At 42.8% G+C, this 23,864-nt stretch overlaps 1 protein-coding gene across 2 annotated transcripts in view; it reads right to left on the bottom strand.

The window, feature by feature from the left end:
- MRPS9 (mitochondrial ribosomal protein S9) overlaps positions 1 to 23,864 on the bottom strand; it is a 1,235,001-nt gene that overhangs the window by 837,560 nt on the left and 373,577 nt on the right. For both annotated transcript variants that reach the window (XM_044070995.1, XM_044070996.1), the window contains 2 exons: positions 14,522 to 14,584; positions 14,399 to 14,429 (listed from right to left, as the gene is read on the bottom strand). In XM_044070995.1, the coding sequence (XP_043926930.1) occupies positions 14,399 to 14,429; positions 14,522 to 14,584 (94 nt within the window). The remainder of the gene's footprint in view (positions 1 to 14,398; positions 14,430 to 14,521; positions 14,585 to 23,864) is intronic.

Below are 23,864 nucleotides of genomic sequence, written 5' to 3'. Positions count from 1 at the left end.
CACACTCAGAGATCGAACTACTACATAAGACTGAAAGTGCACAAGGTGTCAATTGAGTGCTTTCCAAGTCTAGCCATTATCTGGTTACTTCCTTTATACTCTCTAGTGCCATCTTACAATACCATATACAGTCACCACTAATATGCTGTAGTTTCAAACGTATAAAGTCTCTTAGGAATTCAGTTTTAAGACAATGTTCACAGATAGCACTTCTTCCTCTTATATTTTTTACAATCTTTTAGATAAGAATGTTCAATTAGATCCAGAGAGGCATCATTTTTTCAGTGAATACATTGCTAACATCAAGTCTAAATACTGAATGAAGTAGTAACTTAAGCAACACACACCCCCTTAAGCTAACAACTGTTCTTTACAAAGAAAAGGGGGGGATACTCTAAAAACTGCCTGAGAATTTAAATCAGGCTGTCAAGCCCTACTACCTGGCAGTGTATTAACAGCAGTAAAACAGTGCTAAGAAACAAGGTCTATTTAAAAAAAAGAAAAAAAAATTTCTTTACTGTTTAAACAACAAGATTAAATCAGACAATGCAGCCCTACTAGCAGTGCAGCAAACTTTATTCAAAGGCACGAGTTTAAATAGAGTCTTTTAAACATACCCCCTTAAGTTAACAACTATTCCAATTGTTAAAATCAATCATTTTCTGGTGCCATCGTAGCAGAAAGCAGAGTGCTGCTCAGTGCTAGACTCGTATCTGCCTAGGACATGATCTGAAAATCCTCTCTCCATTTAGCCTCTGCTAGACACTAGGAATCCCATTTATGCAATTTTTGTTTTGTACTTAAATAATAGTTTTACTTAGAAATGTAAACATTTACATACATGTACTACGCCATGGCTTCTTATAATTCTTTAGAATGCCTTTTGTGCATATTTTTGTCACTACTATGTATGCTTCAGTTATTAGTATAATTTTTACACCTGGGAAGAACCTTAAAATGGTTCATAAGAATCAGAATTCAGCCATCATCATCATCACCCCCCCCTTTCCCATTTTTCTACATGGGGTTGGGGTATTGTGTTAACTGTCGTCAACTCTAGAGATTGTGCCACACTCCTGCCTTCTTCAACAGTCATGCCTGACTGTTGCAGATCTTCTTTCACACAATCCATCCACCTCTTTGCTGGACGTCCTCACTTCTTCTTACCTTCTTCCTGTCTGTCCCAAATCTTCCTCACCAGACTGTCTTCTGCTTTTCAACACATGTGCCCAAACTACCGCAATCTGTTCTCTTTGATCTTTTCTGCAATTGGAGCTACTCTGGCTTCTGCTCTTATGTCCTCATTTCTTCGTCTATCCTACAGTGTGCAGCCTACCACCTTTCTCAGGCACTTAATTTCCATCACCTCTAGCTTCTTCAACTGTTCTGCCTTTACTGGCCAGGTTTCTGTACCACAAAGTAGTAATGGTCACACCACTGCCTTGTACACCTTACTTTTCAGCTTCTTTGGCATTCTTCTGTCAGAGACTACACCTGATACTCTATGCCAGTTGGCTGCAGCCCTGCTGATTCTAGCATTGACCTCTTCATTCAGACTACCCTTCTCCTCAACTACCCCTCCCAGATACTTGAAGCTGTTTACCTGTTCCACTATCTTCCCGTCTATCTCTAGTCTCAGCTTCTTCTGAGTTCCCCAATTTGCTGCTATTACCACCGTCTTATCTGTCCTTAGTTTCACCCCATGTGCCTTCAGATTTGCATTCCATTCTCCTATCCTTTGCTGAATTTCTAGCTCAGAGTCTGTCTGTACAGCCACATCATCTGCATACAGCAGCTTTGTTGATCCGTCCCCTCCAACCTGTTTGCTAATCTAGTCTATCACCAGTATGAACAGCAGTGGGCTCAGAGCTGAACCCTGATGTACACCCACTCCCATTAGGAATCCCTCTGTGAGGCCGAACACAGTTTGTACTGGAGTCATTGGGTCCTTGTACATAGCCTGATCCAATCAAAAGGAGCACTAATTCTACCAATGTTTCTGGGACTTCAAACCACCGCAGTACTACCCAGATCAGCTTTCTTGGGATCTTGTCATATGCTTTCTCCAAGTCTAGGAATGCCCAGCTGGACTCTCTCCTCATCGCTAGCTTCCTCTCAAGTATCTGTCTCAGTGCAAACATCGGGTCAATTGTGCTGCATCCTGATCTGAATCCAAACTGCTCATCTCCCATCTTACATTCTACTACTCTGCATATCTGTTTATCAATCCCCCTCTCCAGGACTTTCATGCAATGTGATAGGAGTTTGAGGTCTCTGTACTGCCCAAAGTTGTGGATGTTCACTGGCACGAGTATGCTTATTCTCCAGTCATCTGGGATACGCCTTTCTCTCCACACTGCTATTAGTATCCTCAGGAGCCATTTCTCCCCTATCTCACACAACATCTTTATCATATCTGCTGTGACCTCATCTGAGCCTGCTGCTTTCCCTGACTTCATCCTCATCAGAATTCAGCCACAGTTAACAAATTTATAAATAAACAAATATAAAATAAACTGGACAGTGACAATATCACTGACTGAGACTTGCACAAGGGTTTATTTATACAATCTCCCTTTAAAATTCTTCCCTCCTTTACCAATGGATGTGCATCTTTGAAACCAAACCCTGTAGGCAGGTAACTATGGCATTACCACATATGTAAAAGGGGAATGCCTGGGCTCTCCCTGCAAAGTGAGATGCAGCAGACGAAAGAAAAAAAACATCTAAACATATGGGTAAACTGCATAGATTCTCCTTTGTCTTACTTTTTGTCTTCTAGCAAACGCTTCCAACCAACAGGATCCCATGAAGAAAGTACAGCTGTTTAAAAGCATGCTATAACAGTAGATGTCCTACTGATCACTGTTGCAGTATTCCAAACAGATGGGGTATCAAAGCCTAAACCTGCTCATAAGCCATACACCTGACATATGACCTCAGCCCAAGAGCATAGGGGTACATAAGCAGATACTCGAGCATAAATCCTCAGACTATCCCTAAGCCAGCAGCTTGAAGACATCAGGGAAGAAAGTGGTCAGCTAGGAAGGGGGAAAACCTCCCTCGGTCCTACAAGCTGCCAACAAGGCCAATAGAGTAAAAAAAGGGATAGAGAGGAATAGAAGGGGGAAATAATACTGCAACAGTAATCAGTAGGGACATCTACTGTTATGTTAAATTCTTACATAACTGAACTATATCCTGACTGAAATCACTGTTGTACTATTCCAAACAGATGTATGATTCATATAGCTTTAAGAGAGTGGAAGGGTAGACAGTTGAGAATTTTGAGAACTGTCTAAGAGAAGAGAAAGGACTGACCTGTTGAAAGCAGCTCTGGATTTGGGAAAGGCATCAACTCTGTAATGCTAAATGAAAGTGTGCAGTGAAGACCTGGTAGCTGCTTCCAGAATCAGTCTGGAATCTACCCTCTTGTAGAAAGCTCCAGAAGAGGCTATTGCTTTGACAGAATGAGATTCTGGGGAAAAGGGCATAGATTTGCAATGGTAAATGTATCAAAAGGAGATGGACATCGACATCCATCTAGCAATAGTGTGCTTGAATACTGGCTGGACCAACTTAGAGTCTAGGACGGAAGCAAATGGTTGGTCTAACTTACAAATAGTCTTGTCTAAGTAGAATGTGAGCTGTCTGTGCACATCAAGAGAATGTAGAATTCTACTCCCCCAACACCCCCTTCTATGAGTGGGGGAAAAAGTAAGTAAGCTGATGGCCTGAATGAGAGACATCTCATTTACCACTTTAGGCATGAAGTACTGACCCTCAGGGATATACTGTCCTTATCGAAAACATGGAAGGGGAGAGTAGCCATGAGAACCTGGATCTCTGAAACCTGTATAGCAAAAGTGAGATTTACCAACAAAAATGATTTGTCAGGTGCAGAACTTCAGAGTAGAGGAAGCTGCAAGTTTAAAGGGAGGAAGAGTGAGCTTTTTACAGTACATAGTTGAGATACCAAAGGGAAACCATAGGCTTTTTGTTAGGATTAAGTGCATGGCCCGTTTTAAAAACTGCTTGACCTCAAGCTTGGACATAAGAGGAGGATTAAGAGGAAGACAGGCTGAAGAGTGAGCTTTAACAGATGAATATGCCACACCGTCTTTCATGAGTTCACAAAAACAAGATAAAACAAAAGGAACCTCACATTTTATCAGGTACAATTTTTTAGCTTGATACCACATTGAAAATCTCTACCATTTGGGTATGTAGGAGTGGATCTCCTTGTTCTTCTGGAGAACGTGAAGCAAGTCCTCAGAAAACTGACACCTGGGAGGGATTAGAGGATTAGGTTGAAGGATGACTGGATGGGGTGAAGCAAAGTACAGTTTTGTACCTACCATAAATGTAGATGTTAGAGTGTTCACACTGCAGCAGTCATCACACTTGGGTTATCTGCCGTCAGGCGGTCCCCGCAGTCGGCCCGAGTTCTAAAGTCTTGGTCCGGCGTCAGTTGCTGTCACTTCTTCCCTGACGTCAGTGCGACAGGGGTATAAAAGAGGCAGCCGACGCCATTTTCTTCAGTTTTTCTTGCCCCAGATGTCAGGTGCCCCCAAATAGGAAGGCAATACATAATCCTAAGTAAATTACATAAGTAGAAAACAATAGCTGTAGCTGTAAGCAAATACACCATATAGAAATACATCTTAGGGATTGTATAAACAGGGAGCTATAGATAAAACCCAGGTAAGAAGAGGGGAAGGTGGGAGGGTAACCTGGACTGCAGCAATGTGAACACTCGAACATCTACATTTATGTTAGGTACAAAACTGTACTATGTTCATCGTGTTACACTGCTGCAGTCATCACACTTGGGTTGAATCCCAAAGCTAAGGCTGGGCGGTTGGTACTAAACAGGGTTTGGAGATGCTAGCAGGCCCTGCAAAACTGCAGTGGCAAAGCCAGCTCTGGTTTTTGAGTATAGAGGTAACTGGTAGTGCTTGGTGAAGGTGTGCACTGAACTCCAAGTTGCAGCTTCCAAAATATCCTTGGTTGGTACCCCTCTGAGGAAGGCTGCTGATGTTGCTGTAGCCCTGGTGGAATGAGGCCTAATGTTACCAGGTACAGGTTTTCCCATGGTGTGTATAGCAGAAACGGATACAATGCCCTAGCCATTTTGAAATGGTCTGTTTTGATATAGGCTTTCCTTGAGATCCTGCAGCATAGGATACAAAGAGCTGATCAGATTTTCTGAAAACCTTTGTTTTATCCAAGTAGAAACGTAATTGCCTGTGAATGTCCAAAGAGTGTAGGAGCCTTTCCCCTTTATTCTGGGGGTTTGGATAAAAGGTGGGTAAATGAATGGTTTGGTTTAGAGCCACACTGGATACTACTTTTGGCATAAAGGAAGGGTTAGTTTGCAAAGAGACTCTGTCTTGATGAAAAAAAATGAAAGGTTCCACTGCCATTAGGGCCTGTAGCGCTGAAACTCTTCGTGCTGAAGTTATTGCTACCAGCAGGGAAGTTTTCCATGATAAAAAACTGTAAATCAGCTGAAAAAGCTGGCTCAAAGGGTGGTAGTGTAAGTTTTTCCAAAACAAAATTGAGGTCCCACGTTGGTGTTGGTGCTCTTCGGGGCGGTCTTATGTTCTAAGCCCCGCTGAGGTACTGTCTTAATAATGGATGTGAAAAAAAAAGGAGGATCTGTGTTGTAATGAGCTGAAATAGCTGAAGCATGGATCTTTATAGATGAAAAAGAAAGGCCTTTGTGCAACATCTCGGTTAAATATTTCAGAATCTGAGGGATATTTGGGACAAGAGGATTTTGGCCTTTAGCCTGGTTCCAGGCGCAGAATCTTTTCCATTTGTCTGAGTAGGTTTTCCTGGTGCTGGGTCTTCTGGCCTCCAGAATGACATCCATAACAGTTGTAGAGAGAAGTGTTGACTGGTTGTTTAGATAATCTGCCATGCAGCCAGATTTAAAGTCTTGAGCTGGCTGTGTAGAATCTGATTATTTTGCTGAGTCAGCAGGTGAGGAATTTGAGGTAAAATCCATGGTGGGCCTTGAGCCATGTTCCTTAATATTGGATACCAGTGTTGGCGTGGCCAGTCTGGAGCAATGAGCATCATTTGTGGCCTCTCTAATCTGGCTTTTAGCAGCACCTTTGCCAGAAGAGGCAGTGGAGGAAAGGCATACACTGTTAGTGTTTTCCAACTGAATGAGAGGGCGTCCACTTTCCAAGCTAGTGTGTGGTATGTCCTTGTGCAAAACTTTCGCAGTTGGTAGTTTTGGGGGGAGATCTATGTCTGGGCTCCCCCATTTTTGAGTTATCATTGTGAATACTTGTGGGTCTAGTTTCCACTCGTGAGGATCCATGATATTTCTGCTTAGTTTGTCTGCCAATGTATTTTTCTTTTTTGGCAGGAATTGTGCTTGTAGTTGAACTTGGTAGGTCAGTGCTGTGTTCCACAAGGTCATTGCTTGCCTGCATAGGGGGTAGGAATGTGTGCCCCCTTGTTTGTTTATGTACCACATCACTGTGGTGTTGCCAGTCTTTATTAGAAGTTGTCCTGGATGTAGGAGGTCCTTGAAAGCTGTTAGGGCATTTTGTACAGCTAGCATCTCTTTTGATTGATGTAGAGATGCATTTGATCTGCAGACCATTTGCCCTGAATACACTGTCCTGCCAAGTGTGCTCCCCAGGCGTAATCCGATGCATCTGTTGTCATTGTTTGCCTGGCTGTGGGCAAGGTGAAAGGCTGACCCTTGTTGAGGTGACATGCCTGAGCCCACCATAGAAACTCCTGTTCAAGGCAGGGAATTAGTGGTATTATTGTTTCCAAGCTGCGGCTGTGTTGAGTCCATACGCTTTTCAGGTACCATTGTAATTTCCTCATATGCAGTTTGGCATATGGTATTAGTAGTATGCAAGATGCCATGAATCCAAAGGCTTGCAGAATTTTTCGTGCAGGGAGTTGGGTTTTTGTTGCCATCATTTTGAAGTATTGAGTCAGTTGTCCTTGCTTGTCTGGTGTGAGATAAGCCATCTGGGCCACTGTATTGAAGCTGGCACCCAGGAATATTATGTCTTGTGAGGGCATTAGTTTTGACTTCTTTTCGTTTACTGTGTACCCTAGGCAACTTAGTAGATTTTTTACAAATGCCAGATGTTTTAAAAGAATGTCCTTGCTGTCTGCTTGAATAAGGCAGTCGTCCAGTTATGGATATATTTGGATTCCTCTTTGTCTGCAGTATGCAATTACTGGTGCCAGGCATTTTGTGAAGTCCCTGGGCGCGGTAGATAAGCCAAAGGGCAGTGCAGAGAATTGGTAATGAGTTGTACCTGCTATAAATCGGAGGTATCTTCTGCAATTTTGTCTGATAGGGACATGCAGATATGTCTCCTTGAGGTCCAACTTTACTAGCCAAGCCTTCTTGCCCAGCATGGGAAGAAGTTGCTGTAGTGTGAGCATCTTGAATTTGGGTACTTCCAGGTATGTGTTTAGAATTGAAAGGTCCAGAATGGGTCTCCAGGCTTTGTCCTTTCAGGGAACCAGAAAGAGTCTTGAGTAAAATCCTTGTCCTTGCTCCTGTGTGGGAACCTGTTGAATGGCTCTCATGTCCATGACTGCTGTAATTTGTCTTTGAGCCTCTGCCCGTTGATTTGATGGCATGTTTGGCATTCCTTTTATCCTTGGTAAAGTGTGAAAGTGGAACCTGTATCCTTGAGTTACAATATTTAGGACCCATTTGTCTTTTGTGATGATGTGCCAATTGTCTGCAAAAAGTGCAAGTTTTCCTCCCAAGGGAGCTGCCAAGAGTGATTTGCTTGGCAGTTTGAGGGGTAAGTCATTGTGATTGTCTTCTGATAGTTTGAGACCTGTCTTCTCCTCCTTTCTGGGTTGTTGCACCCCATTGTCGTGGCTTGTAAGAGCCTTGTGGCTGACCTCTGCCCCTTGGGCATCGGTATTTGCCCCTCTGTGGTCTGTCAGAAGTTGGAAAGGACCAGTTTTTGGTTGGCCAATTTCTGCTGAAACGAGGGGGTTGGACCTGTAAAACAATCCTTGACCGTCTGCATAGATTTTGCCTTATCCTCCATTTTCTTTAAAACCTCTTCTGCTTTCACACCAAATAAAACATCCTGCTGTAATGGTGCATCCAATAACTTTGCTTTAACATGATCAGGTAAAGTTTGTTCTTTTAACCAAGCATGCCTACGAATGACAGACCCTGTTATGGCTGCTCTGCAAGAAGCTTCCAATGAATCAAATCCACATTGCAAAGTATGTTTTCCCACTTGTTCTGCTGCATGCAACAAATCTTGCATTGCCTTGTAATCAGGCTGCTCTGTATGCGTGCTCATTTTTTGTTTTAATTGAGACATCAAATATTGCTGATATTTCAGCATGTGAAACTGGCAATTTAAGGCCCTCATAGCCAGAGTAGCTGAGGTATATACTTTCTTTCCCCATCTGTCTAGTGCTCTAGAATCCCTTTCAGAAGGTACTGGATTTTTAGCAATAGAGGCCTTAACCCCTTTGGGACCCGGGGAAATGGTTTCTGGGTCAGCAACAGGGCTTTTATATAGGAATTTATGTGAGTCAGGGACTCTGTAGTATCTGTCTGGTTTGGCTGGCGCAGGAGGTAATGAATCTGGGTTAAGGCTAGATTCCAAATAAACATCATCCACAATGTCGAACACAGGTGGAATAGCAAGGGGTCTGTGCTGGGGTAATAAGAGGAACTCTCGGAGCCTTTTCTTAGAATCAGAGTAATCCTGGCCTTCCCAGTGGAAATGTTCCCTCATGGTATGTAAAGTTTCCCCAAAAGAGTAGTCTTCTGGGGGAGATGCTGAAGGAATAGACTCTTCAGCATCAGAGACTTCATAAGGGGGAAAAGAGTACTCCTGTTCCTCAGAAGAATCTGAGGTAATGGAAACCTGGTCAGAGGAAGCGTAGCCCTCCTCCTGTCTAGGCCAATTGTCAGGTGGGGGATGGGAACCCCTGATTAGGGTAATTAAGTCTTCGGCCATCTTAAGCATCTGTTTCTTAGGCATGGGGCCTTGCACTGGAGAGTGCTGTACAGGCTTCCTTACTTTTAATGGAGTTTTCTGTTTTGTAAAGGATTTAATAGTAAGTATAGTCAGTCTGAAGACACCTTCAGCAACTGACGGCCTTTCAACTGCACCGGAATCCCCATCAGCCATGGAGTCAGAAGGGCCTAAAGATAAAGGCTTTGGAGGCCATGCAATCTCCGCTTGGGAGTCGGATGCAGGCTGGGGTTCTAAATCAGCGGCCGTCAGGGGCTGCGTAGGTGCCTCACTGAAAACCAGAGAACCGGTGACTGGCCTAGCAGAGGCCTCGGTGTCTGGTTTGGGTCTCGGCTGCCTGTCCTTATCTTTGCACTTATGTATCCCGGTAGTCGGTTGCTCCGACGGCATGGTATAATTAAACTTTCTACCAAAAAAATGTTGGGCGAAATCAAACCAACGTTTAATAGTTCGTTTTTTAAACCTAGCACAAAACCGACAACCTGTGACGTCGTGGTCTGGGCCTAGGCAAGGGATACAATAGGAATGAAAATCCTTATGAGGTATTTGCTTCCCACAAGAAATGCAATTATTAACTTTTTCTGACATCGAACTGAGGCAAGAAAAGGTTCCCCAACAGGGTACTTGGCTTTATTGAAGACTTCGGTCTGAAATTCGATTTGTAAATCTCAGGAGTCGGCCGACCGGCACTTGTGAACTGCTTCTGCTTCGGGCATCGCACAGCAAGAAAGACTGAAGAAAATGGCATCAGCTACCTCTTTTATACCCCTGTCGCACTGACGTCAGGGAAGAAGCGACAGCAACCGACGCCGGACCACGACTTTGGAACTCGGGCCGGACGGCAGATAACCCAAGTGTGACGACTGCAGCAGTGTAACACGATGAACATCGAGCCTTTCCGTTGTGTGAGAAGAGCACTTTGTGGGGTAGCTTTTGGTGATAGCCCCTGGCTAAGAGACGGAAGGGAGAACCAACGCTGCCTTTGCCAGAAGGAAGTCACCAGCAAAATTCTTTTTTTTTTTTTTTTTGAACTTTGAGTAAAACTAGGGAAGGAGTAAAGAAAACTTCCTGTGCCCTGGAAAGACAATGCATCTATCCTCCAAGCTTGGAGGACAGGAGTCCTTGTGCAAACAAGAGAGAGCTTTCTGTTGTGCACTGAGGCCAATAAGTCCATCTGTGATGCACCCCACTTGTGGACTATGTCTATTAAGACAGGTTTGTTGACCATCCATTCATGGGAGGGGGGCCTCCACTGATCTGCTAAGGAAGTCTGCCAGGGCGTTTTTCTGGATGGGAATTTATACTGCTTAAAGTGATATGTTCACCTTGATGGTCAAACTCCCAAGCAACTGGAGCCAGTCTGCACAGATGGGTAAGATTTTCTCACTCCTTCCTTGTTTATGTATAATACGACTGTTGTGCTGACTGCGAATACCTTTACAGGTCCTGGTTTCCACAGATGGGAGAAGACTTTTAATGAGAGATCTCATATCTTTCAAGTTGATGTGTTCTGTCTTGAGACTGGGTTGCTAGCAACCCTGGACATTGTGAGTCCTTTGTCTATGACCCCAAAGCCTCACCAGAGGCATCTGTGTGCAGCTTTTGACCTGAAGCCTGCATCTTGAAGGGCAAGCCAGGTTCAACTATGACATTTACCAAAGGATCTTCCTCTTAGACATGGTGTAAGATGGATCTGTGTTCTAGGGGCTGAGAATGTTGAGACCATACATTTTTCAACTACCATTGTATTTTTCTCAAATCTAGCCTAGCTAGTGGTAACTCTGGGATGGCTGCCACCATATAACCTAGTGTTCTGAGAATTGCTCTTGTTGTGCAGACTTTGAGAGTTAAGAGGCACCAGAAGTAAGCTGTGAGGCTCTGCATATTCTCCTGCATCAAGAAGGCCTGTACATTTTATTGTGTCTAGTTTGCAACCCATAAAAATTAGGTCTTCATTGAGCTGTAAGGAAGACTTCTTGAAATTCAAAGTAAACCACAGTTGCAGGAGTAGGGTGAGGGTGAACCTGAGATGGAGTAAGAGAATCTGAAGCAACAAAGCTTGGATTAGCAAATACTCTAGGCAAGATAGTATCGGTATTCCAGAAGTCCTGTAAAAGGCTATTACTGTTGCCAGGAACTTTGTGAAAACTCAGGGGCCTGAAAGGTAAGCAGAAAACTGAAAATGTGATAACACAGTAGACCTCAGAAATTTCCTGTAAGACTAGTGTATGGGAATATGAAGGTGCACATCCTTTGGGTCCAAAGACACAAGGAAGACCAGTGGTAGGGTAAAAGGAAGAAGGATCTAAACACACAGCATTTTGAAAGGAGGTACCTTGAGGAAGGTGAAGAGCTGAGAAAGGTCCAGGATGGGTTTCCATTGTCCTTTTTGTGGTACGAGAAAACCAGAAACAGCTTGGAGTAGAATCCTTTTCCTACAAATAGAGGAGGAGTTGGGTCTATTGTGCCATGGGTATGTAAGTCCTGTAGGATGAAAGAAGGTGGAACTGGTTGTGGGGAGGGGGTGGAATGCCTTTGAAGGGGGGGTTCTTTCCAGGACATTCTAATGAAAATGAGCACCCACTTGGTGTTGTGATTCCTTGAAGGCAACAGCCGAGGTACCAGATACACCAGTAAAGTTGTTTGCAGTAGAACCACTGTGGCTCTGTTTTTTCTGTCATGTTGTGATCTTTTTGCAATTTGTAATAAAAAAAGTGGGCATTCTAGAAAAGGGAAGGGTGGTGGATGGAACACAATCACACTGACTTATCTGTGAAAGGAAGCCTCCCATATATGGAGTCCCTCTCGAGTTTGTCCTGAAACCTCTTTCTGGGTGTTTTCTTGCATTTCAAAGACCTATACGTTCTTCTAACAAAAAAAAGTGGACTTGGTAGGGCAGTATTCTCTGGTATCTGGGCACAGAGTTAAGTAGAATTTGAATGCAGTCCTTCATAAATTTGCCTTGCTCTTGCAAGGTCTTGAATAAACTAGCTGCCAAAGATCCCTGTCAAAAGGCTAACTTAATAGTTTTGCCTTGAAATCCTCAAGCAAAGGCTTAGTGTGTAACCATGCATATTTCCTAATATTTGAGCCAGAAACAGCTGGTCTGGAGGAGGCCTCAACAGCATCATAGCTGCATTTCATGCTATGCTACCAAAGACAACCTGTTGTGAAAAGTCTGAACTTACCATGTCAGTAACAGACTTATTCAGGTTACCAAGGATAGACAAAAGGTATTTGTCATCAGAGTCCGATAATTAATGGCCCTGAAGGCCAGGTAGTTTTTTTTTTGCCACATGTCCATGACCCTACTGGCTTTGTCTGAGGAAAGGGCATTAACATTTGGCAAAAGCTTACATGGCTTGTCTGAGGCTAAGAAAATGGCTGAAGGATCAGCAACTGGGTTTTTGAAAAGAAACTTAAGTTCATCAGGAACTGTATAGAATCTATCAGGCCTCTTGGGGGCTGGAGATTGAGAATCAGGAGCAGAGGACATAAGCATCAACAAAGGTCTTCATGGACTGTAGGGACAGGAGAAGGGGATGTTGTGCTCAATTCTAAAAGGCTGTAGTATCAATTATGAACTTCAGAGATTGCCTAGAAACCCACTCAAAATGTTTCATCACACTCCCAACTGTCTCATCAGAAGATGCCAATTCCACACGGCACGGCAAGTGAGTGGATTTGAAATGAGAACAACAGGGAAATGATCATCTGAATCTGAGCCCCCCCCCCCAATCCCCTGAAGAAGACTCCACAGTAATTCTCTGTGGAGTGGGCTGAGCAGCAGAAAAAGGAAGGAAGCTTGAGAGTCATAATGGCGTTGAATAGGCCCTGAGAAAAGTCCATCTGCTCCTACTGAAACTTTTGGGAAAGGACTTACCTTACTGTAACAACATATTCCTAAGGGTCACCATGTTTTCCTGCAATGGAAGTTCAGCGAACATGCTAGAAGGCTCTGACAAGCCTAGACCCAAGGACACTTGTAAAATAATTCTCTCCCCTGGGCATTTCAACAATCCTCTCTAGCCACATCTTCAGATGTCAGTTAAAAAACACTAAAAATGTCATCTTCAGGGGAAATAAAGTTATCGTTCTCATCATTAGAATTAAATTAGAATCAATTCCCTTAACACAAGTATGGTAATGACAGCATTTATACTAGCTTTTTGTATTACTGAGTTTGAGGCAGGGACTTCGAGTCATATCACTACTATCTAAGAAAATGTTACATAATCAAATTCCGGTAATGCAGAAAAATCTTTCTTTAGACATTTGAGGTACAGTATTATTATTTTAACACCATTCTCGGCAGTTAAAAGACCATCTACATCTGAATATTCTGTCTGTATTACTGCCCTTGTGCTTGATATTTTCATCCCTTCTGAAAATTTCTGAATGAAGTAAATATGTTTCATTGCCAAGAAACTTAATTTTCTTTGTTTATGTACTGTCTCCATCAGATCACTTTATAATGCCTAACTGCTCCCTAAACTGAAAGCACTTCGAAAACCATTACTATGTAGAGTAAATTATGCTAATCTAAATGGAAAAAAATGGTAAAATAAGCAAAATCAGAATAGAAACAACCTGCTCTGTCACAAGTTAAAATCAGACACACCACCAGCATTTTCAATTAGAAGGGAGAAATATTTTAAATCATGGAAACTGCATGCTCGTCCTTCAAGACAACTTCAAGAACTAGACATGAATCTATAGCAACACAACAGAAAAAAATGGACAGTACAAAAACATTAACAATACTGGTGAACTGTACCTTAACATGGAGATCACATGCTGAAATCCAAAAAGGGACAAATAAATTCTGAGACATGCAGTCTACAATATAAAAATAGCTTTCTGTCTAAACCGCTACTGACAAAAAGTGAGCCATAAACATCTCAATATAACCAATGTTTAAAACATCATTGCCACATAATAAAATCAAAATTTCTCCTCCTGTAAAACAAAATAACAAAATGTTGCTGACATACTGTTTAGAAAAGGACAATAACATATCATCCACTAGTATAACCTTAACTAGATAGTCTGGAATTTCTGTTTTGAAAAGAAAAAAAAAAAACACATGCAAGTTTATACAAAAAGATACAACTGGGGAAATGGCTTCTAAGCCTTGGGGACTGTAAAACATTGAATTTCAGTTACTTCAAGTACTGCACTGCTGTCACACTATTTGAGGTAAATCCTGTTAACGCATAAAGTCTGGCATGTCTTGTTTTGGGAACACAGGCACATGCATTGCTTGCAGTTTATCAACAATATGGCTCTAAATAAAAATGCTACACAAATTTCTTGGTCATGTAATCATTTCTACAAAATGTTAAAAAGAAAAACACGACACTTGATCAGTTCCATGAATCGATACTTACCTTGCTGCTTTGGGAAAATCTCCTCAGGGTGCTGTGGAAAAAAAAGATAAACGAGGCATGAGTTCTGCATGCTAGAACCAGTCCTTTCTAGCAATATGTAAACTAATAGAAGAAGAGCAATACCTTCATGAGAGGACGGGCCTTCTTGTCAAACAAACCTGAGGGGAAGAGGTAGGCAATAGCTTTCTGCAACAAAAAAATAAAATTAAGTGAAATATGTTATCAAAAGTTATTTTATGATGAGTTTTAATTTCACTCTTAGTTTTTGTTCAGAATTCCCCATCCTTCTTGCAACCAGACTTCCTGGTCTGTCATCACCAGTTGACAAATAATATCTTGCATTATGGCGCATCCCACTAGTAAGGTACAAGAAGCATGAGAGACCAGCAACACAGGTTCATAGATTAGTACTAGGCTATCTGCCTGTGTGGGCCATTTTAAGCCTAGCCAAGTATCTCTTGTGAGAATCAAACCCTGCACCTTGTGTCTGTAAAGCAAACACCTTAACCATTAGGCCAACTTCCCACCCCCACAGGAAGCAAGTGTCCAAATCTAACAAGAGAAAAGACATTACATACAGTACAATACTCAAAACCACTGCATAGGTGCATTCGTAAATACTACTGTTACACTCAAAGTGCATTAAAGCAAAAAAATGAAAACAACTTTTCATTCTTATAATCTGCACTGTGGTCCAAGCAGAAGTCCAAAATTGCAAACTGCATATCAAGAAGCATGCAAGACACATACTGTTTGACACCCTTAAAGGTGAGACTTTTAGGACATAGCTATATAATAAAAAAAACTGTTATTCTGATCAATAAAACATTTTACTGAAGAATACGACTGAAACAACACTAAAAGAACAACGGCAAGGCCAGCTGAGCAGTACCATATCATTCTGTACAACCTGTACACACAAAAGTAAAAGTTTAGAATATTTACAAAGGAATGAACAGAGAGGAAAAACTTTACTGCAATGTAACATATTAACTGCGTGCAATAGGGGAACAGAAAAAGCATTCAAGTACACATTCAACACACCATAAAGTGAAACAATGCAGCTATTAGCAAACACTTAAAAAAACTTGATAACTGCCCAACTAACTGAATATGTTACAGGGACTTGTATCATCATCATCATCATCATCGTGAGAAAGTATCGCTGTAATCAAAAAGATTAGTGAAAACTACTGTTGGCATACAACCAATAAAAAATTTCTTTCAATTTCACTCTGGGAATATAAAGTACAGTTGTGTACACTTACCATAAATGTAGATGTTCGAGTGCATTCACTGTTGCAGTCATTACATTTAGGTAATGTGCAGGCAGGTTGCCCTCAGTCGGCCTGATTAACAAAGTCTTGGGTCCTGCGTTGGTTGCTGTCCCTTCTTCCATGACGTCAGGTCGCCAGGGGTATAAAACATGCAGCCGACGCCATTACATCAGTTTACTTGCCCCAGATGTCAGGTGCCCCCCAAATGGGGAGAAAAAAAAAAAAAATATATATATATATATATATATATATATATACACACACACACACACACACATACACACACACACACACACACACACACACACAAATATATAATTTAAAACACAAAAAATATACCTCCAAAGAAAAGCAAATACACCCAAAAATGCTTTTAAGCATAGTAAAAGAAAGGAGAGGTATAGCAAGAGAAAAACAGGGGGCTGGAGGGTGGGTAACCAGGACTGCAACAGTGAATACACTTGAACATCTACATTTATGGTAAGTGTACACAACTGTACCATGTTCTTCGTGTTTCACTGTTGCAGTCATTACATTTGGGTAGAATACCAAAGCTATCTTTGGGAGGTTGGATTTACACAGCATTAGGAGCAGCTATAAGGCCCTGCAGGACAGCAGTGGCAAAGCCAACTCTGGATTTAGAGAAGAGAGGTAAATGGTAATGTTTGGTGAACGTATGAACTGAGCTCCAGTTAGCAGCTTCTAGAATGTCTCTGGTAGGAACCCCTCTGAGAAAGGCTGCAGAAGTAGATGCAGCCCTGGTGGAATGAGACCTAATCCCCTTGGGGTAGGTTTACCATGGTGCATATAGCAGAATCGAATACAGTGGCTTATCCATTTGGAAACAGTCTGCTTTGAAACAGCCTTTCCCTCTGCCCCTTCAGCAAATGCCACCAATAGTTGTTCAGATTTTCTTAGAGATTTCGTCCTGTTTAAGTAGAATCTAAGTTGTCTGTGTACATCCAATGAATGCAGAATCCACTCACCCTTGTTCTGTGGATTGGGGAAGAAAGTTGGCAGATGAATGGTCTGATTAAGAGCCACACTGGATACCACCTTAGGCATGAATGATGGATTGGTCCCGAGAGCCACCCTGTCCGGATGAAAAATAATGAAAGGCTCCACTGCCATAAGAGTCTGTAATTCTGAAATCCTTCTAGATGAAGTGACTGCTAAAAGGAAAGCTGTTTTCTAGGAGAGAAAGTTTAGGTCTGCAGTAGCAGATGGCTTAAAAGGAGGGAGAGTGAGTTTTTCCAAAACAAAATTGAGGTCCCATGCAGGAGTTGGTGCTCTCCTGGGAGGTCTTAAAATTTTTGGCCCCTCAGAGATACTGCTTTAGCAGAGGATGAGAGAAGAGGGAAGAGGTTCTGTGTTGTAATGAGCTGAAATGGCAGAGGCACGGATTTTTATGGAAGAAAAAGATAGGCCCTTGTGAAGCATCTCAGTTAAGTACTGCAGAATCTAAGGAATATTGGGCATTGCTTTGCTTATTCCTTGTGAATGGTTCCAAGCACAGAATCTTTTCCATTTGTCAGCATAAGATTTTCTAGTACTAGGCCTTCTAGCCTCCAAAATGGCATCCATCACTGGTTTGCTGAGGGATGCCAAGTGTGAAATTAGTTGATTAGCCACGCTGCAAGATTCAAAGTTTGGAGCTGAGTGTGCAGAATTTGGTAGTTCTGCTGAGACAGTAGGTAAGGTGTCTGAGGCAGGTGCCATGGAGGAAGGTGTGACACATTGTGCAGGAGTGGGTACCAGTGCTGGCGAGGCCAGTCTGGAGCAATCAGAATGACTTTTGGTTTGATCCGTTTGACTTAGTAGAACTTTGGAGAGCAGAGGCAGAGGGGGAAAAGCATAGACTGATAGGTTTTTCCAGCTGAATGATACAGCATCCACTTTCCAAGCTTTTTTGTGATGTATTCTTGTGCAGAATTTGTCCAACTGATAGATCTTTTTGCCTCACCCCAGAACTATGTCTGGGTTCCCCCATTTGCATGTCAACATGTTGAAAACTTGTGGCTCCAGTTTCCATTAGTGTGGGTCCATAAGATTTCTGCTTAGTTCGTCTGCCAGAGTATTTAGCTTTCCTGGCAGGAATTGAACTTGTAGTTGTATCTGATAGGTCAAGGCCGTGTTCCATAATGCCATGGCTAGTCTGCAAAGGGGGTATGAATGTGTACCCCCACTGCTTGTTTATGTACCACATAACTGTGGTGTTGTCTGTCTTTATCATTAGTTGTCCTGGATGAAGGTAGTCCTTGAAGGCTGTCAGAGGATTCTGTACAGCTAGCATCTCTTTCTGATTGATATGTAGGTGCATTTAAATTGGGCTCCATTTGCCCTGAATGCACTTCCCTGCCAGATGAGCCCCCCCAAGCATAGTCTGATGCATCTGTTGTTAGGGTTTGGGTGGCAGGGGGTGGAGTGAATGGCAGTCCCTTGTTTTGGTGGCAGGCCTCTGCCCACCATAGGAACTCTAGTTGCAGGCAAGGTATAATAAGAATCATTGTTTCCAGGCTGTGACAATGTTGACTCCATAAACTTTTTAAGTACCACTGAAGTTTCCTCATATGCAGTCTTGCATATGGAATTAGAAGAATGCAGGAGGCCATGAACCCCACCGCTTGCAGAATTTTTCTTGCAGACAGCAGGGTTTTTGTGGGCACCTGTTTGAAGTAAGTCATCAATTGAATTTGCTTTTCGGGCATAAGGTAAGTCATCTGGGCAGTTGCATTCAAGCTTGCACCCAGGAATGTAATTTTTTGAGAGGGTACCAGTTGTGATTTCTTTTCGTTTATGGTGTACCCTAGACAATTTAGAACCCTTTTTACAAACACCAGATGCTTTAGAAGAATGTCCTTGTTTTCTGCCTGAATTAGACAATCGTCCAGGTATGGATATATTTGAATATTTCTTTGCCTGCAAAATGCAGTTACTGGTGCCAGGCACTTTGTGAAAACCCTGGGCGCAGTAGATAAGCCAAAGGGCAGTGCAGAGAACTGGTAATGCAAGTAGCCTGCTTTGAAACGGAGCTATCTTCTGCAAGATTCCCTGATTGGGATATGCAGGTAAGCAGGCATCTTTGCCTAGCATAGGTAGTAATTGTTGAAGAGTCAGCATCTTGAATTTTGGAAAGTCCAGAAATGTGTTTAGAATGGATAAGTCCAGAATTGGATGCCATGATTTGTCTTTTCTGGGTACCAGGAAAAGTCTGCAAAAGAAACCTTGTCCCTTTTCCTCTTCTGGTACTGGTTGAATAGCCCCCATGTTCATGAGGGACAGAACTTGTTTCTGGGCCTCTGCCCACTGATTTGGGGGCAGATCTGGCCATCCGTTTGGAATTGGCAATGTGTGGAAGTGAAATCTGTATCCCTGGGATACTATATTTAAAACCCATTTGTCCTGGGTAATAAGTTGCCAGTTTTGTGCATGAAGTGCTAGTTTTCTCCCCAAAGGGGCGGCTAAGAGGCAAGTGCTTGGTGATTGTAGAGGGAAGTCATTGAGACTGTTTACCATAGGGAGGTGCCTTGTTGCTTCCAGATTTGGAGGTGGAGGCACCCCATTGTTTTGTTCTAAAAGTTCCTTGTGACTGAAACCTGGAGCCTTTGGAATGTCTTGATTTGATTTGAGCGGCTCTCGAGGGGACTGGAAAGGACCAGTTCTTAGTAGGCCAGTGCCTACTAAATCTTGGAGGTTGCACTTGTAAGAAATCTTTCACAGTTTGCATAGATTTAGCTTCATCTTCCATCCTTTTTAACACTTCTTCAGCCTTATTACCAAAGAGACGGTCCTGTTGTAAAGGAGCATCCAAAAATTTTGCTTTAACATGCAAATCCAGTTACAGTAGTCCTGCAAGAGGCCTCCAAGGAATCAAAACCACATCGCAAATAATGTTTTCCAACTTTTTCAGCTGAATGCAATAAATCCTGCAATTCTTTATTTTCCACACAGAGATTAACATCATTTTCTATTTAAGTAGTCCCATGATAGGCTGTTGATATTTAAGCATATGAAATTGACAGTTTAAAGCCCTAATTGCTAATGTTGCAGACGTGTAAACCTTCTTACCCCATCTATCCAGCGCCCTGGAATCTCTATCAGAAGGGGTAGGATTTTTGGCAGTAAAGGCCTTAATGCCCTTGGGACCCTGAGAAATTGTTTCAGGATCAGTAATGGGGTTTTTGAAAAGGAATTTGTGGGAGTCAGGAACCCTGTAGTATCTGTCTGGCTTACAAGGAGCCGGAGGCAGTGAATCAGGAGTCATACTAGATTCTGAAAAAACATCATCAACAATGTCTAGAACAGGAGGTATAGCCAAAGGCCTATGCTGAGGAAGTAGAAGAAAATCCCCAAGTCTCTTTGTAGATTCAGAGAAATCCTGACTTTCCCAGTGGAAATGATCCCTTAAGGCATGTAAAGTTTCCCCAAAAGAAAAATCCTCAGGGGGAGAGGGAGAAGGAATGGAATCCTCTGCATCAGAGTCCTCATAAGTAGGAATAGACAAATCCTGTTCATTAGAAGAGTCAGAAGAAATAGAATCCTGTTCAGAAGATTCATAATCAATGTCTTGTCTAGGCCTCTTAGGAGGAGGAGGTTGGCTACCCCTGATCAGAGTAATTAAATCTTCAACCATTTTGATCATTTGTTTTTTAGGCAAAGGGGCCTGCACATGTGACCCAGGCGTCAATTTTTTTAGACATAAATTTAGATTTTGGCCTTCGTTTTGAAGATGGCGTCGGTCTAATATACAAATCTGTAGGCCTGAAAACACCACCAGAAGCCGGTGCCTCCACAGCGGCTCTGGACCCGTCTAAGGTAGAGACATCCGTGGGTTCCATAACTCGTGGCATACCAGACTCCGAATGGGTCTCAGTAGAGGCCTGCGAATCAGAAGTAGCGGGTATCAGGGGCTGTGAAAGCGCCTCACTGAGTACTGGCGACTGTCTTTTTCTTTGCGTTTTTTAGGTATCCCGGTAGTCTGATTGCTAACAGATGACATTTCTGGATAATTAAATCTTGAGCCAAAATATTTAGAAGCAAATACATACCGACGTTTAATTGTGCGTTTATTAAATTTAGCACAAAACCGACAGCAAGGCATGTTGTTGTCAGGGCCTAGGCAAGGAATACAGTACAAATGAAAATCCTTATGAGGTATTTGCTTCCCAAAAGTAATGCAATTATTAACTTTTACCGACATTGGTAAGGAGCAAGAAAAAGTTTTCCCAACGGGGTACTTAGCTTTTAGTTGAAGACTTCGGTTCTGAAACTCGAAAACGAAAATTTCAGGAGTCAGCTGACCGGCACTTGCGAACTGCTTCTGCTTTGGGCACCGCACGGCAAGAAAGACTGATGTAATGGCGTCAGCTGCATGTTTTATACCCCTGACGACCTGACGTCATGGAAGAAGGGACAGCAATCGACGCAGGACCCAAGACTTTGTTAATCAGGCCAACTGAGGGCAACCTGCCAGCAGATTACCCAAATGTAATGACTGCAGCAGTGAAACATGAAGAACATCTGTTAAACGGATTCTGCATCTTTTGGTCTCGCCTCCAAGTTGTCAGTTATGCAAAGCAATTATAAAAGTCCAACATTACTAGCATAATTACTCTTTTTTTTTTTTTTTTGGTATATCTAAGAGTTGGGGGGGGGTAAGTGTAAAGGAGACCAAAGGGCCAAACATGGACTACAGCATCGCTCAATGAATCCCCCCTGTGGAGGGACCAGGGTGAAAAACCTGCTCCACTTGTTGAGGTCAGTAGCAAAAAAAAAAAAAAAAGATTGCAGCATGGCTGGCTCCATCAACAAAAAATGTTTTCCGCCACTATGATTGAGAGACCATTTGTAAGGCATCAAAATAGACCTGTTTAGTCTGCAAGCATGTTGGCTTTCACTTGTATGTACGTTGCCATAAGAAAACGACTGGAAGAGATCGCCCATTGCCACACACACATTGAAATCTTGAAAAGCCTACTGTTCTCATTTCCAGGACACTGATGTGCAAACTGGCCTCTTCTGGGGACCATGCACCTTGGACTGTCCCTCCCAAGTAATGCCGCCCAGGCCCAATTTGAGAGGCGTTCATGCCGACTGTGGCTACTGCCTGTGAAAGAACAAAGGGGCGACCCTGACAAATTTTCTGATTGAATCCACCAAAAATTGTATCCCTTGCAAACTTTGGAAATGTTGACTGGCGTGCTTAAAGGATGCCGAAAAATAGACCACAGTACTGAGAGTCCACTGCAGGACCTGCAAATGAAATCTGGATAATGGAAATAGAGTTATCACAGCTGCCATCAATCCTAAGGCTTGGAAGGCTAGCATTGCTGTAGGAGAAGAATGGGAGATGACTTTCATGACCTGTAACAAAAGAGTATGAACTCTTGTTAGAGGAAGTGAAGCTATCTGCTTAATTGTTTCTAGATGAGCGCCTATGAACTCCAGAGTCCGATTATGTGCAAGTTGGGATGTGGTGGAATTGACAGTGATGCTCAGATGATGGCATAACTGGAGCAAGTAATCCCTTGCTTGAATCAATAGATGCTTGGCTGAGGAGGTCAGGAGCCAGTCGTACGGAAACAAGCAGAAACCTAGCAGTTTCAGGTGAGCCGCTACCACCGCCATGTATTTGGTGTACACCCTGGGGGCTGTGGTGAGACCAAAAGACAGTGCTCTGAACTGGTAATGACTGGCTCCCAGCCAGAAGTGCAAGTATCTTTTCTAACGCATGTTTTTTGATATGACAGTACATATTCTGAGCATCTATCGAGCGCATCCAAGCGTCCTTTCACAATAGAAACAAATAGAATGCTGACAATCATGGTTCAGTCTACTTACTGGTTTAATTCACTGAGATCTAGAATTGGTCTCAAGTCCTCTGTCTTCTCTGACACTAAAAAAAAAAAAAAAATCTTGAGAAAGTTCCGGATCCTTGCCGGTCAGGGGGAACTTTTTGGATGCCTCTCTTTTCAAGCAGCTTTACTATTTCCAAGGCTGGTACTTCTCTATGACTGGGTGGAACATCAGGGCAGTTTTTCATTTTTGCTGGAGGAATTTGGGAAAATGGTATGAAATAACCGCTAGATATAATTTTTTTTGCACCCACGTGTCTTTTCTGATGGATGCCCAGACTTTCAAGTACAGAAACAAGCACCCCCCCCGCTCAGAATGTCTTCAGAGTACAGCAGGTTGTGCAACCCTTCAGGAACACTGGTTGGGCTTTATAGAGAAGGTGGCTCTGAAGCCCTGGTTCTGTGGGCCACCCCTGCTGCAAGCACGGTGTCTTACATTAGAGTTGACCCCTTTACCCCTGGAAGAACCATCTCCTCGCGAGTTCTGAAAAGGCTCTTGGGACTTGGGAAATCACATCTTCTTAGCACCTCATTGATTCTGGAGAAGGATCTCTGAGGGGTAGAAAAACAGATCCTAACAGCAGAGGATCTTTCATCTTGGTCACTTCTGAAGAGTGTTTCCTTAACTTTGGAGCTGAACAAAGACAATCCAATCAAAAGGAGCACTGATGAATGAAGACTTGAAGGGCTCCACAAAATTACACTGAGGCATCCAGGTATGTCCCCTGACAGCAATGCCAGAACCTACAGCCCTAGAGATACCCTGAGCTGCATGAGAGATCAGCCTCATGGAAATGCTACAAATATATTGAAGCGTGGCCAGTTGTGAAGAAACTTTTTTCTGGTCCTCCACAGACAGGGACTCTAAAACAGATCTGGAAAACTAAATCCTCTTTGTAATCTGGCAAAGTGTGCCAAATAATTCAGCGACCAAAGAGCAAAGGTCACAGAAGCATAAATGTGCTTACCAAATCAGTCCAAGGACCTGGACTCCCTAACAGGGGGATGGACAGATGAGCTCTGTTCTGCAAGATCCCTTTTAATGGCTGCCACTACCTCAGTGACATATACTGGGACTCCCCTTGCTCTAGTAGGTTCCATCTTTGGCTGGAGCTAAAAAGATATCTGGACTTTTTAGTGCAAGTTCCACTGTATACACCTCCTTCCATGCTCAGCATGAGATAAGGTTGATCAACTAATCAGCTGGAGGGACCACCCAAGACGTAGAAAGGGCAGTGCTGAAAGCCTCAAGAAACACAGACTCCTCTTGGGAAGGGGCTTCAGTAGACCATCCACCTTTCTATTTAGGTTCCAGGCTCTCTCCAAAGGAGACAT

This window comes from Protopterus annectens, chromosome 5.part0 (genome assembly GCF_019279795.1).
Source record: "Protopterus annectens isolate FY-2018-M chromosome 5.part0, PAN1.0, whole genome shotgun sequence".
NCBI classification, from domain to species: Eukaryota; Metazoa; Chordata; order Ceratodontiformes; family Protopteridae; genus Protopterus; species Protopterus annectens.
The sequence above is the reverse complement of the archived record's forward strand: the minus strand, read 5'-3'. Positions and strand labels throughout refer to the sequence as shown.